The sequence below is a fragment of the Trachurus trachurus genome (assembly GCF_905171665.1).
Source record: "Trachurus trachurus genome assembly, chromosome: 4".
In the NCBI taxonomy this organism is placed as follows: Eukaryota; Metazoa; Chordata; class Actinopteri; order Carangiformes; family Carangidae; genus Trachurus; species Trachurus trachurus.
Window position 1 is genome coordinate 14,343,768 of NC_139898.1, and position 16,302 is coordinate 14,360,069.

The window sequence follows — 16,302 nt, forward strand, 5'->3', positions numbered from 1 at the left end:
GTCACGGGGAGGTTACGCAGAGGTCACAGCCAGGTCAGATGACTCATGGCAGACGGACAGGGAGACGATCAACTGTGGCAAAGACCGGGAGGCTTTGGGGGGTAAAGCTGCCAGGCTGCTTAGCTGTAGTGAGGCTGAGAGAGAAAGTTTGCATGCAGACTAGGACATGTGTGTGAGAAGACACACAGGTGAACACATCCAAACTGACACATATTACACACGCTATACATTGGCACAGTTGCATATACACCATTGGATAAGCGTCATTTGGGCAGCTTATGCAAAACAAATGAATGTTGATTACAATTTGAGGGGTAAGTATCTTTTTTCTCTGACAGTGAGTCAAAGCCTGCTGCAAAACAAGACATTCAGTTCACTGCCAGAAATGAAAAACCAAGAAAATCCACATTTGAGAAGTTTGAATCTGTAAAGAATGTTTTGCCATTTTTCCTTAAAAATACATTTAAATCATGACTATGTGATTTTAGCAACATTTCTAAATCATATCCTTTATGTTTTCATAAGTTATGTAACCCCACTCTGGTGTTTGTGATATGAGTCCTTTAGGCTCAAGTACATACAGATGTTGTTTTTTAAGTACTGTGAGTGTAATGCCGAAAGAAGATCTTAAACTAAGAATCTTGAATTTTTTGGCAAGTGTGTTTTATTGAGTCAGAAAATGCTTGATGTGGTACAGGAAAACTAAGTCTACATTTTCAACAAAAAAACAAACAAAGAGAAAACAACAAATAGCATCCAACATAAATATGCACACACAAAAAAAAAAAATTCTTAATAAAGTCTCCTGCCCTTCTGCTTAGTACATTGTATATGACGATGAAGATTGCAATGTGAAATTAAACTAGAGGTGATACATAATACATAGACAAGCATTGTCCTTTATTGGTTGTTGTTTGGGTATCAAACAAGGGTCAGCCATCTTGTTAAACTGTCAAAACATCTGTCTGGATAGACTTAGTACAGGCAGTGTGCAGGAGTTTATTACCCACTGCTCACTTATAAAATAACTGCATACTCAGCAGTCAGAGTGAATACGCTGTCAAAAAAGCGTGACACAGGTACTTAGATGGACACATGTTTACAGACACCCAGCTACCTGGTCAGACACAGTCATGCTACAAAGCACTCTCCCTCAGTCAGCATTCATGTTGAGGTAACGAGGTGGTCAGCTCAAATCTTTCTATTTCAGTTTCACCCGGTGCAGTGGCTTCACCTGCTCGCTCTATTTGCAGGCTCAGAAAGGCTTAGCACTGCTCACAGTGAACCACAATCCTGCAGCTGGCAGCAAGACGGCGAGGAAAACTGAAAAAGAAATACAGGGAAATTTGGCGGCTTAAGAGGTCTTGACCCGACCTGAGTCTGCTTTTGTTTGGTTAGCCAGAACCAGAAGGTTCAAGAGCTGGTCAAGAAAGACATTTAGGAAATGTTGACAGTTTCTCTAGAGTCTGTGTGTTGACTTTGCATTATCCAGGTCAGAGAAGGTCGAAGGCATATATATAAAATAACAGCTCAGGCACACGCACTTTCTACACACATACACACACAAGGCCAGACGGGGGCAGAGAAATAGGCGTTTTGATTTGTGGCTATAAGGACAGGGAATAGTGAGCTGAGGCGCCTTTTTAATGAGCTGAGGTTTTCGAAGCTGTGTGCACATAAAGAAAGAAGCCACCTAAAGAATCATGAAATCTTTACACAGCTCATGTGTTATGCTTTACCCTGAGTCCTAACCTTGTACCACAGGCAGCACACATTAAATCCACTAACACACATATAAACAAACAAAAGCATGCAAGCCACAGGCTCTGTATCATTCAAACAACCCGGAGCGGGCAAGAGAAGAGAGGAAGAGCGCAAAAGAGGGAGAGAGAAAAAGAGAGAAAGAGAAGCTGCAGCGTAAATAATTCCCCCTCCTCTGCGCTATCAGAGGCAACAGTGCTGGCTGTCAGCCACTCTGACTAGGAGGCCTGTTGCTATATTCATTATGTTAATGCTGAGACAACGCTGAAGCAGCCTGGATGAGATTACGCCTCACACTCTGGCCCACTCCACTGTTTGGAGAACGCTTAAACTCTGACCTGTTAAGCAGGGACGCACCAAACAAGTGTTTGGAGATTTTGCACTTCTTCGCCACTCAGCAGTCGTACTGGTCTGCGAGGTTGCGGGGGAAAAAAAAAAAAGCAGCAATGCTTCTAACACAGCAACAAGAAGTGAGGATGAATAATTCAAGAGATGAGTAACCTGATGGCACTTGGCCCTACCTGTGCTCTCATCAAGCACACATTCTCGCAGCTCGCTCTGTCAAATACAAAAAGGAAAATAAATCCAAAACGCAGTGATACACACACTCAGGTGGCCCCAATACCCGAATGCGTAAACACTTCCACGTGGATGCCGACGCAATAACAACCAACACCTCTGTTAAAGAAAAAGGAGGAACCAAGAAAGAAGGTGAATCGCAGATGGGAGGCAGAGCTGGATCAGAGATGGGATCAATACAGCTGCAATAACAAGGCTATGGCAGATTTACAGATTAGCCCATTCAGAGCCCGGTCCTTCGCTTAGATGAAGCCCGAGCTTCAGATCCGTCCCATCAGATAACGAGACCTTGATCAGTATGCAAACGTCAGCTGTTAGCTGCCTAGCCCAACTCTCATTTAGTGGGCATTTTAACAGGTTCGTCCAAGGTTACTGCAGAATTATCAGTAGAGTAGCAGTGCGAAAAAGCAGCATTCGAGAAGAAAAAAAAAAAGAAATCATGAATACATGCATGGTGTTTTGGACCACGTGTAGGCAGGCAGTATGTGGGGGTGTGCAAACATCAGTGTAACAACTTGATTGAATCATCCATTAATTCAATTTCAGGCCTTTTGAATAAGACTGATAAGCCGAATTCGTGGGGCTGGCAGAAAATTCAATGCAGCAAGTCAAGTTTAATGAGCAGAGGCAAAAGGCGAGAGGGAAATACGAGACATCATTATGCAGCCGGGTTCCATTGCTCATATATATTGGGAGAAATGGAAGACATTGTAAAGCTGTTCCCTAATCTCTTTGGGTCTGATCAACTTTAAAGGAATAAATGTGTCTAATATGTTTGCATTACATTGCTGCACCCACCGCAGCAAGATTATACACATTGGAGAGAATTATTTAGATTCAATATACTGTGGAAATATTCATACGGAGAGTTTCTATTGAGTGTGTGGACTGGATTTCAATCAAAAAAAGAATCTGCATCAACTCGCACTATCCTGAGCTGTCAATAATATGCAAGCTGTACTCTTGCACAGGAACTGGTATTCATGGTTTGCTCAGCGCAGTGTCTCGCTCTAAGCCTTAAGCTTTGGATAGTGTTGGGTTGTCTGATAGTCTCTCTATATATCTCTCCCTCTCTCTCTCTCTCTCTCTCTCTCTCTCTCTCTCTCTCTCTCTCTCTCTCTCTCTCTCTCTCTCTCCTCAGGGATGACCTTTTCCGTGTGGAGTTGGACATCGTTGCAGGAGATGAGATGTTCTACAGTAAGGTGAGAACCTGCAGGACAAGACACATGAACACAGCATTTACATCTTTCGCGTGACTGTGTTACTTACCATTACTGTAGGGTGGAGGAACTAAATTAAGTCACCACTACAGAGAAGTGCATGTGTAGCTAACCAGTGTGTATGTGTGTATGTGTGTTTTCTATGTGTTGTTTAATGTACAGAAAAGAACATGGGAGTCGAACAAGAATGACATCAGGATCTGCAGGATGAAGGGCAAACACGAGGTGAGCCTGAGATGAACATCTCCATCCCTTCATGCTTGTCTTTTTTCAACTGCTTTCAAACTTTCTGTCTTTTTGTCTTTCAAATATTATTTACAACAAACAAACAATGTAATAGCAGTGTGAAAGCAGCACTTCACTCCTCTTTCAGCTGGTTTTTTGCCGACCCTTTTCACCTGCAAGCAGCCATTTGTTAAAATTGCTTGTTAAAAACAATTACAGCAGCCTTAAAGAGCCTCATCACAAACTGCAGCAAAACATCACAGTTCTCTCGCTAAAGTGACAAAACGCTACACTGATTTATTGATTTCCTACAAACTAGTTTGAGTTGTTTCTCATCTCGTTGCATCATTTGAAGTAAACTAGACTGAGCAGCGCCTTTCTTTTGCTTTCTTTTTTTTCAATCTGAAATGTAACACATTATCATTGCACAGTGGGGATAAAATCTGAGTGGAAATAATTTAAAATTGATCTGCTTCCTTTCAGCTGTCACATTTGTCTGTGAGAGCTGGTAAAGCCTCAAACACTGAGAAATGACAGAACACACAGACGTCATGTACTAGAATGATAATGGACCTCGATATGTCGAAAAATATGTTGAGATTATAGTCTTGTCAATTACAGCTTTTGTCCCACACCACACAAGGTTGTTCTCACACACACACACACACCTTGATCATCATGAATTATGGCACATGTTCTACCTTTCTGCCTCGAGCTTTGGTTTCATTGTGCTAGCTGTCTGAGTGACATGCCTGCTGGAACAGCCTCAAGAAGAGAGGGGCAATGACCGTGTATTATCTCATTGTCCCTGCTCATCTGACCATCATCACAACACACACATATACGCACAGATACACACGCACCGATCAGAAGCACGGAACCACTCCTACCTACAGTATACACCAGTCGTTCCACCATCATGAGTTAGGAATTCGGTTTGTGCCCTCAGAAAATGCAGGTGGGCGTCAGGAAACTAAGGCAGCGAGGAGGAGATGGGGTGAAACGTCCAAGCAGCCACCAGCAGCCCACGCCTGAATACCTCCTATATCTCCAACACACACAGGCACACATCCCTAGATGCCGTCTGCCACACATAAACACCCGTATCCATTCTCAGTATCTGTGTGTGTGTGTATGTGTGGAGTGGTGATGGTTGTGGTTGACGGGGAAAGCATTGGCTCTGTCCCCCGAAGGCAGAGAAAAAAATGACTTATTTAACACAGTGAGAGAACACCTGACATTAAATCTGTGTGAGACAGGGCCAGACAGAAACACAATGGAGAATAGAGGGACAGAGACAAAAAGCTAGGCTGAGGGGAGGAGAAGGGGGAGACGAGGAGGGGTGAGAGGAGAGGAGAGGAGAGGAGAGGAGAGGAGAGGAGAGGAGAGGAGAGGAGAGGAGAGGAGAGGAGAGGAGGAGAGCTCCCTGTTGGCCAGCCCTGAGGAGAGCTGTGGGGCTGACTGAGATATGAAAGGTCTTCTTGCCCCTAATGACTGTGCTGCCTGGTAATGCTGTGAGTCACACGGCAATGTGAGGGAGATAAGAACACTGCCAGGTCGTCAGCTCTCTGGGCTCGGACGCATATGAATGGATGTGCTTGTGTGTGCATTATGCAAGTACACACAAGAACATCAACACACACACACACACACACACACACAGAAGACCGACTGTGCTCAGTCGTTTTCTTCTTTTCCTTTTCTTTTCTTTTTTTGCTGAGTTTCACCAATAAAATACAACTAAAGATATTACTGTATGTGTTCTCATGAGTTAAATTCGAAATAACAGTCACTGAAAATAATAAAAATTTGGAACTGCTTTATCTAACTTTATCTTTATCTTTATCTTTATCATCTATATAATGAAATCATGTTCACAAACAACAGCACAAGTTACAGCCTCAGAAAAGTGTGGGGTTAAGTCAAGAACTCGGACACAGAAACAGAAAATGCACGATTTAAAGTTACTCTGTGTTCAGTGTTTCTCACCAAACAGCGCCGTGTGTAATGCATTCCCTTTATTATAAAACATTTATATTTTTACATTCCTATTTTTAAACTGAATTGTTTGCTTTCAGTCTTGCAGGTTGTTTGTTGCCTGCCATTGTCGACACATTTGTTTTTCTTTTTTGGTCCATCTTGTCAGCACCACATCAGAGCCACTTCTCGATCAGTGGAATAGTGTGTAGCAGTAACATAAATCAGCCGGTTGTTGACGCCATGCACATACAGTATACCAATGCCAATGTATACAGTAGCCTACATGTGCCTCCTTTTGTGCATGCAGGAGATACAAAGAAACTAAGGGCCCACGCCACTGAAACATTATTACTGTATATAGCATACATAGCGTATCTTAAAGCTTTATACAGATGTCAGTGTCTCTATAGCTATATATATAGCTACGCTAGAGATTCAATTGAGTGACACAATGGAATAAGCCCCAGGTGGTGATCCTGTGATAGACTGAAACAAAAACTTTTTAGATTATTTTTGCAATGTCCTGGAAGCTGTAATCAATAACTTGCCTGTCAAAACACAGGTGTGCTCTGTTTGATGGTATTATGAGACTACATTTTGCTTTATCAATAAATACACAAGTTGGACCAAAGTGTGCACTGTCTTCAGTCGTTCATATCTGATTATTTGGCTTTCTTATTACGTCAAAAGTTCACAATGTTGCTTTTAGATCTTCAAAAGGCATCATTTAAAGACATATTTTGATGTCACAATATCAAGATTACCTTTATGTATTGACCAGCTGCCGTGTGCTGTGTTTACTCTGGGGCCTTTGATTGCATCAGATTGCGACAGGTGTTGCTTTTGTTGCCCCCTGTTGTTGTTTTGGGTAAGACGTTGGGGCTCAACAGTGTGCTGACAGAATATTTAACAAAAATTAAAAAAAAAAAAAAAGATTGCAATGCCATTCGTGCATACATGCATGTGGGATCACCACCTCATCTACATCATAGGAACTCTATGTTCATACATATTCATGATTTCAAGTATCGTTTTTTTTTTGCCACTCTCTCCCACATGTACTGTATATGTGAGCACAATTAAAAAGAAAATCTCCACAAACACGTCAGTCAGGAAACCATTTTCCGTGTGCCTCCCTCGCCCTCTCCTCCCTTCTTTCTCTCCTCCACTTCACCTCCTGAAAATGTCCTGTTCTGCTTGGGGGATGGTTGTGTCAGATGTGATACATTCGCCACCTCGTAATTGGTTTTGTAATTAAATATTTCTGCTTGGTTGATCACAAAGGACATAGTATTCTCCTTAATTAGGCTGAAAATTCAATATCCTAATTCTTTAGCTCTTTTTTTCTTCTCCCATGTTGACCAATTGATAATTGATGAATGCAACAGTCAGCCTCGCTGTCACTCACTCGGCAAATTCCCATCATATCTTCTTTTGTCCTCGGCTCTGTGGTGCGTCTTTATCTCTCCTGTATTTGCCATTGTCATTGTCTCTTGCTGTCATTGCCTCGCCCCTCTGTCGCCCGTTCCCTTTCTCTTCTTGCAGAAAGCAAAAGACTGTAAAGAGGTAGAGGGCGAGACATTCCCCGGAGGTGGCTCTGTGCCAGCACATCAGGCCATGGCAGCGTGGCATGTACACGCAAACAAAGGCAATTCCACATAGAACGCTCTTAAAGAGCAACTGGGCATCGTTATAAGAAGCACTTACCGAAATTGTTTGATCAATACGCCGTTGATCTCGCTCTCTGAGGAGCTCTGGGTTTTCAAACGTGCAGACCAAATGCCTTCTCTGGGTTGGACTGTCAGAAGATTTGGTTTCACTGCCTTTTTTGGCTCGCAAATTAATCAATTTTTTAATATCACATGTGGAGTCACTTTCACTTCTGGTAGTTGTGGTCCTTATTTTGAATCTCACTGACACCTCATATATTTAAAAGATTTAGTTTCGCCTTTTGTATGAAATCTCTGAGCAGATCTTTACATTGCACTGTGTAGTGGAGGTTTTGCAAGTTGTTTCCTCTGTGTGGGTTGTCCGACACTTGGGGCATGATTAATTTAAGTTTCACTGTGTTGCTTAAAAGCTATAATTTTGAGAAGATTACCACACTCACAACTCAAATTGGAGGTGCAACGCAGCCAAAAACATCAAATAGGGTCCAATAAAGTCTACGCACCCTTAGTGCCAATATAATGATATAATGATGACGCAGTTCTTGATTAGCACGGCAAATGATGCAAACACAAATAAACTCTGTCAGATTCCCAGATGTTGCGGCATTTTCTTCCCTTTAATCACAATTGATACTTTTTTCCATTACTCTGGTTTCCCACCAGCTGTCTCTATTGATTTGTCCTCAGTTTTTGTGATATGTTGTAATTGCAGGGTATGTGTGCATTCGGACCTGGGAATCTACAGCTCTAAATTGCATTTCCCACGTGTACTTGTCTGCACATTTGATGCCATTATGAAACAAGTTTTCGTCAAATATTTTGCCTAATGACGGTTTAGCAGCTAAAAATGAACCTGCATTGGACCTGAGCCATCCTGCTGAGCCTTTTTTTAATAGGCTATATAATCCCGAAAAGGCGTTCTTTTTTTTTTAAACACTATCACAGGCATTAATCACCGTTTGATCGGTCTGCCACAGTTTTCTCAGCAGGTTGTCAGGCCATCCATCCAGGGGTGACTCAGGTTAAGTGTTGTGGTCAAGGATTGAACGGCAGTGCGTGCGGGTGTGTTTGTAAATGCCTGTCGTGTGTATGTGTCCGCTGGGGAGTGGAGGTCAGCTGACATGGGCGATCTGTAGGTCCTGCTCCACTGCTGAGGCTGCCACATGGCTGACTGGCCTGGAGAATTTCTTCTGGTTTTCTATGTTTCCGTGTTTCCCTACATCACTCTCCCTCTCTCTTCGACCCCCCCATATATCTATTATCTCACTTGCTTTTCCTCTCTCCCTCCCTCTGGTGTCTGATGTTTGTTTGTGGCCTGTGGTGTGTTCAGTCAGAATTACCATCAAACAGAGAAGAAGGGTTGCAGAGGGACGCGGATTAGCTTTAACATGCTGAGTAAGACCGCAGCACTCAGAACGGCACATTGCTGCTAATTTGGTACCGCTGTTAATTTATCCTCCACCCACATACACATAAACATACACAAGCTTTCTTCCCGTCATGGAGAGTCACTCTGTTTTCAGTCAAAATTATGCATCAGGGATTTTTCTGGAAATGACAGCCCCGTTGTTAATGAGTGAAGAAGAGGTCTCGCCAAATCTTGGTGTGTGTGAGTGTGCATTGGCTATACAGTACATGTGTGTGTGTGTGTGTTGTGTGAGTATGTGTGGGAGAGTTCTGGCTCAATGGCCGCACTTGGCAGTGCAGCAGTCTCTTCCCCCTGGTCGCTAACATCAGGGGACCAGCCAGGCATGTAATGGAAACTTTGGAGATTTAGAGGAGCAGCTTGCTAAATATGACCCCCTGATGCGCTTCCTTAGATGGCTCCTATTGTATGAACATTACTACAGCAGGTCATCAGGATTACTTTTTATATTTTATTAGATTGAGAAAGATGCTGTGGCTCCTAAATCAGGAAAATGAGCAGAGGATTTTACAACTCATGAACCTGTTTTGTATTTTGGTCTGACCTAGCACAAGAATGTTGATTGTAGCCGGAGGTAACACACCGCCTTCATTAGGTTTAGGGATAAAGCCTCATCGTCAGAGCAAACACTGAGCCCCGGCTTAGGCCAAATGAAAAGGCTGTTTATCATCCCAGTGTAAAGGTTGAGTTACGGACAATAGATGGAAAGCAGATGCGGACGATGGAGCCCCCTCAGTTTTAATGTTGTCTGACTGATGCAGGTTGTTTGGAGCAGATGTGTTGTAGCAACAGAGAATTTTGTTGTCAATCCTCTGGCTGTGGGTGATCGCTTTTATATGTCTACAAATACTTTTGGATATATACATGCATTATGTGTTCAAGGAAAATCTCTGCGTCTGTACCGGAAATTACAAAAACGAGTAACGCACTTGCTCAATCAACATCTGCAGAGTCGAAGTCTGGCTAATATCTGCCTCAAGAGCAAAGAACTGATTAAAAACCTGCTGTCTGCAGAGCGTCTAGTTTCCAAAAACATGGTCCAACATGGCCTATAGTACTGTACATGCTTCTGCAACTTGTCTCTGGATCTTTCCACACCTTATCTCCTGATCATCTCTTAAATCTTCCTGTCCATTCATAACTAAATCCATATTTGCACTGGTGCACGTGCTCCTGTGTAACTCATCTGTGCTGTAGATTAATTTTTCAGAGCCTAGGCAGCTCTGCCACTGTCAGTAAGAGGAGCAGGAGCAGGAGGAGGTGGAGGAAGAGAAGGAGAGGGGCATCAGGCGTCTGGGTCTCCGAGTCTTGCCAGCCTGCACAGGTGGCGTTTTGTCTGGATTCTGCCCAGGGAGTGAGAGAGCAGAGAGAGAGCAGAGAGGGAGAGAGAGAGAAAGAAAGACAGAGGGGAGGGGCAGCAGTGGGGAGAAGAAGGAGGCACCATGATGTACAGCATTTGGATTTATATATAAATGTTTAATTCTGTGATTCACTGCTTTGTAATTCCCTTTTTTAATTGGTTTGTTTTTTTTTTAAATATGGAACTCACACTAATCCTCCTAACTGAATTGAGCTTTAATAAAGAAAGATCCATACCTGAAAGTGCCAATTCTCTTCCTGGAACTGATGAATAAGGGTTAATGAAATGCGTGTGTGCAGCAGTGGATGAATTTTGACAGTGTCTGTCAAGTGCAAATGGCAATCAAAGCTCAATAGCTAAAACGTTACAAAGGTTCCAACCCTGTTTTTTATCCTGTAGCCATGAAATGTTTCATTTTATGTGTACAAGCACTGCCAGTTGCCCACATTTTGTGCAATGGCTTGGCTCTTTGAAGTATTTACTCTCCTCTCTGAGATGCTGGCAGTGAGACTGGGCTGTTATTAAGAGTGCTTCATCTGGCTTTGTGATTACAGCTCTGACCAAGCTGACAGACTGCAACCCCACCGACAAACAGCATGCAAATGATGCTCGCACATGAGCACGCATCTGTGCCGTGATACACAGATACACACGCGCACAAACACACACACACACAGATGTAAGCTACGCGCACACGAGCACACGCTGTTATGTGGGAGAGTGACACACATACATATATTGCGGCTGTCGCTCTTCAATTTGTCACATAGTGCTGCGCCATTAGAAATTTACACTTCACACTTTGACATACCCCCTGCATCCAACACCCACACGTACACTCACAAACACGCACACACATACTTTACGCTCACACATGAAAACACTTCCCTCTTCGCTGTTTTTTTTTTTTTTTTTTTTTTGGTGTTGAAAAACGAGAACCCTGCAGGGAGTGGAGTGGGAAGGTGGAGGGGTAGAGGGGTGTATAGGGTGGAGCATCTGGAATAACACTCACCCGTCTCCCATATCACTGCTGTCCCTCTGATCTCTTCGACACAGACGCGCACACACACGCACGCACATACATAGTCATTTGACATACCCGCAATCACGGCCACCACCACCACCACCGCCACCTTCAGCTCCAACCCCGCTTCTATTTCCGATGACATCAGTGCGGGGTGATGGTCTTGAAGTAGACCCCATCTGGTGTGTGTGTGTGTGTGTGTGTGTGTGTGTGTGTGTGTGTGTGGTGGGGGTGGAGCTGGTGCCATCCTGGCTGGGAGACTAGTTTGGGGAGGGGGTTGCTGGCTGCTGTCCACCACTGAACTACTGTACTGTTGTACATCACCAGTCACTCGACACTCACACACGCAGGTGTTGGACCCGGCCCTTCAAAGATAAACTGCTGTCAGTACCTTCAGGTTTTTAAAGTCAAAGGTCGCAACTGGAAGGTTTAATACACAGGGGAAAATGTAAACACCTGCACACACAGATTCACTGCTGTGTTGACAGGGTTTTTGTTTGTTTACTATCACGTTACCGTTTGCTTGTTAAAGCCCTTGAGACAGCGGTTCCTTGCCTAGGGACAGAGACTCCCAGTAGAGTCCTAAGATAAATCTGAGGGATCACAAGAACAAAAACTCATATTACCCCACTGTATGTTTAGTTTTCTTGCTCTAAAATAGGCACTAGTAGCTGCTGCATCTCCTCAGACTGGGAGGCAGAAAAAGAAGAAATACATAGCTGTATTGCCTCAATTTTCAATTGAAAAAAAGACTGTTATTTGATTTAAAAATTTCATGAATGTTTTAATCATTCTTTGTCTTACTTTGCATCTCTAAGTCCATAGCTTAATCTCCAACCACAGGGCTCTCTAAGACCTCTATCTGAAGATTACTTTAAAAAGGCTCAAAGAAAATGTGAAAAAGGAAAAAATATTATATAATCTTGCAAAGGGTTCCACAAAAACTAAAAGAAAAACAATAGCTGAAGTAATGGTCAAATTGTAAGTAAGCTATTCAAAAGTTAACATGATATTATGGACAAATAACTGCAAAAAAGTGAAAATACACTGCTAGAGGTAATGATGAAATGCCAAAATAGTCCCCATAATGGATACATATAGCTAAATTTACAAGCTGTCAAAATAGCAAGCCAGGAGTAAATGGTTAGCTATAACTTCTTGGTGACTGGCTATGACTAAAAGTAGAGTATCTGAAACATGTGGTTGGAAAAATAATGTATCGTTATTTCTACTATGAGCACAGTGATATTTTTGTGGAGGCATGGAATTAACTTAAATGTCATTTTTCTCTGTTTCACTAAACCAACATTTATTACCATCTGGCACTGTGGGTGAAAACGCTGCCATTAAGTCATGCGGCGCTTACACGACTTCTCATTTCAAAGACGGGGCACGGGAGAACGAAACTGTGACTCTGGCTTATTTAGTCATTAGACGGGCATCATGTAGTCTGACACCTCACGGTGGAGGAATTAGCCTTAAATCTGTTGCTTGTTTTAAAATCCCGAGGCTGGGTTAGATTACCATCTGTCAATCAACAGCAACTGTGTACGTGTGTTTCTGTGTGTGCATGTGTGAAGAGGGTAGACACTTAAAGTCTCTGCAGGCTACGTTTAGACTGTATCAATATGATTGACAGCGTTAATGGTGTGATAATTCTTCACATCAGGCAACTGAAAGCTTCATTTCACAGAGCGGGGCCGGATAATCAATCTGAAAAATAAACTGAGTTTTTCTTTTATTCACTCCATCATTTTTGTCTTTCTTCTTTTAGGTTTTATCACCCTCCTGCATATTAAACTCTGCCTCTCTTCATTTGTGCTCTTCCTGCAGGATGAGTGCCGCAACTTCATGAAGGTGCTGCTCAGCAGGCAAGGAGGCCTGTTTGTGTGTGGGACCAATGCCTTCAATCCACTCTGCGCCAATTATACTGTAAGTAAACACTGGGCATGCTCACACCTGCACGTGACCGGTCCACGACGTACATTACTTCTCACCACTGGTTTGACGTCACTGACAAATGACTTATCTGTTTTTCCAGAAGAGAGGCCTCGTTTCCATAGTACAATTAGTAAGTCTGTTCAGGTGAAAATTTACAGCTTGATTAAAGTTGTTTGTTTAGCGCTGGAGGCAGTGTTGACTTCCTCTTCAGGAGTTATTTATCCTTGTTCTCTGGCAGCTCTAGTGCCTTGTATTCCTGAGATACAACAGTTGTTATTTCTCAGTGGTTAAACTTTGTGGTCTGCGAGCTTGTTATCATTGAGAGTCAGAGTCGACGGATAATCAAGAAGAACACAAAGACTGGAGAGGAGGAAGAGGAGGATATTCAGAGAGAAGGGGTTGTGCAGACGTGACTTGTTTGCTTGGTGCGATTCCTTTTTGCTAGTGGTTAAGAAAACAAAGCAATTTTGCAGTTGGAGGTAGAATTTTAAGCGACAGCGCGCTACAAGTGTGAATGTTTGCTGACCTGATTCGTACATTTGTCAAACTGTGAAGATGTGTATCCATCCCAACAGCAACTCACCTGAATCCTCCGCCGTGCAAAGCCGAGCGCGCTCCACTTCCCAAACTACTCCCTGTCTCGCTCAATTACAGCAACAATTTTAAACTTGTAGAAGAAAAACTACACATAAATATTAATCATCGGCTCGGCTGATTTCACATCATTCAGCGGGAATATTAAATGAGGGATAAAGCAGTGGAGCTGTGGAGAGAGAAAGAGAACGGGGAGAAAAATCCTTTCACTATCAAAGGCTTTTTCAGATAAGTGTTATTTTCAGTCTCTCACATTTCAAACACAGTGGAGCACTGTGACGTACCTGGCCCATTATCTGTCAGCCACTAATGACATTCTACAACAGCATATAACACACCTGTCTCTGCCTGATAGGCTGTCTTTTTCCTCTTGGGACTAGTTAGTGATGCTAGCTACTGTTTTATTTATAGCGGCGTTTTAATGAAATGACACCTATGAATTATTTCATTTTCGGCTGCTGCTGAAATAGTTTGCTCGAGGCCTCTTATTATGTGTGTGTTTGTGATAATGTTTGTGAGTGTGACAGAGAGGGTGAGAGGGAGAGATGCAGAGATTTCACTGCATGTACCTGTATGTGGATGTTTGAGTGAGAGCTGTGGGTGCGCGGACCTCTGTGTCTCTGTGTGTTAGTGTTTATCTGTTTTATTCATGTATGAGAAAGGAATGTGACTCTTGTTGTTGCTGCTGTGCCTAATTGCCACCAGTGAATCATTAGTTTGCACTTATGGTAACGCTCCCTAATTGCCATTCTCTTGTGTCTTGTTTTCACGATGCTGCTGTAGACGCGTTTGTATTGTTTGGAGTATGTTGATTGATGTGTGCAACTGTGTGTGTTTATGTGTGCGTTGTTGCAGGGTGACACTCTGGAGATGGTAGGAGACACAGTGAGTGGGATGGCAAGATGCCCCTATGACCCCAAACATGCCAATGTAGCTCTGTTTGCAGGTAAGACGCGCCGTTCATACATTTAAGTAGTAGCAGCGATTAATGTCATCAAAGAACATCATCGCTCCTCCATCAAAGATGTTTTGATGCTTCAATGTGTTCGATCAGTCAGCCAAACTGACTCACTGCGATTCCTCAGTTTTATTCATCTCCTGTGTTTGCTTCATCAGATTTAAACACTTCACTATAATCAAATCAACAGCGTTCTGTGGTTGAAACTGTAGGGAGCCATTACTGTTCAGCCATCAGCCCATTATCCCACATTAGGTAGCAGTTAAACAAAAAAAAAGAAGCAGTTTCTTGTGTGGGGTTGGTGCAAAGTTGCAATTATGTTACTATAATTACATTGTTGACTGGCCAGCCATATCACATTTATGATGCGAGTGTTTCTGAAAACATTAACATTGACTTTATTGTTTGCAGTTATGCTGCCTGTCCAACTCACTATTGTGTGTGTGTGTGTGTGTGTGTGTGTGTGTGTGTGTGTGTGTGTGTGTGTGTGTGTGTGTGTGTGTGTGTGTGTGTGTGTGTGTGTGTGTGTGTGTGTGTGTGTGTGTGTGTGTGTGTGTGTGTGTGTGTGTGTGTGTGTGTGCGTTTTGTGTCAGAGGGGAATCTGTTTACAGCCACAGTGACAGACTTCCTGGCCATCGATGCGGTGATCTATCGTAGCCTTGGGGACAGTCCCGCTCTGCGCACCGTCAAGCACGACTCCAAGTGGTTCAGAGGTACCCGAGTGTGTACTGTATGTGTGTGTGTTGTGTGTGCGCCTTGTACGCCTGTCAAGGTGTGTTTGCTTTTGTGTTTTACAAAGTGCAGACGCATTAGTGAAATTTTCTCAAGCACGTCTTCTCATAAGCGTAGTGCCTGTTGTTGTTGTTGTTGTTGTTGTTGTCGTCGTCAGAGACCGATGGGCCGAGTGTGCGTCAGCATCACTTAGCCGCACGCAGGATCGATACATGTGTCAGCAGCCGAGCGCTGACTCAGCAGTGCTGACAACTCTGTGTTCAGGTCACTGGACACTGGAGTTGTCAAACACCTTGACAGAGTTTGGACCATCCACATCTAGGCTCAAACCTAACTATTGCAACAGGACAGTCAAAAACACACAATGTCAGACATACAGGTTGTAGCTCGTCTCCGGTGTAATAGCAACAAAATGCATGGTGTGAAACTCATTTCTCCGAAACATCAGGGAGTCATAATGCGGTTATTGTTTGGTGTGAAATCCCCTTTCACCATGTAATGAAATTAAGCACGGCCTGCGCCTCTTTCTCACTGCCCTCACGTTACCTCGGTGTCATGGGAGTGAGCGATGTCTTCACAAACGGAGACACTGTTTGCTGTACACTTTCTCATGCTCCATTAAAGTTTGTCAAACCTTTTCTTTCCACACACATCTCTCACTGTATGTACTCTCTCCGTTTTTCTCCCCTCTCTCTCTCTCACTCTCTCTCCCATGATACAGAGCCATATTTTGTCAGCGCTGTGGAGTGGGGACCTCACATCTACTTCTTCTTCAGAGAGATAGCCATGGAGTTTAATTACCTGGAGAAGGTATAGAAGTCATTCTGATGAA

General features: G+C 43.2%; 1 protein-coding gene across 2 annotated transcripts in view; it reads left to right on the forward strand.

The window, feature by feature from the left end:
- Positions 1 to 16,302, forward strand: part of sema6bb (sema domain, transmembrane domain (TM), and cytoplasmic domain, (semaphorin) 6Bb) — a 142,057-nt gene that overhangs the window by 80,489 nt on the left and 45,266 nt on the right. For both annotated transcript variants that reach the window (XM_083969624.1, XM_083969623.1), the window contains 6 exons: positions 3,482 to 3,542; positions 3,723 to 3,785; positions 13,079 to 13,177; positions 14,636 to 14,726; positions 15,332 to 15,451; positions 16,192 to 16,280. In XM_083969624.1, the coding sequence (XP_083825750.1) occupies positions 3,482 to 3,542; positions 3,723 to 3,785; positions 13,079 to 13,177; positions 14,636 to 14,726; positions 15,332 to 15,451; positions 16,192 to 16,280 (523 nt within the window). The remainder of the gene's footprint in view (positions 1 to 3,481; positions 3,543 to 3,722; positions 3,786 to 13,078; positions 13,178 to 14,635; positions 14,727 to 15,331; positions 15,452 to 16,191; positions 16,281 to 16,302) is intronic.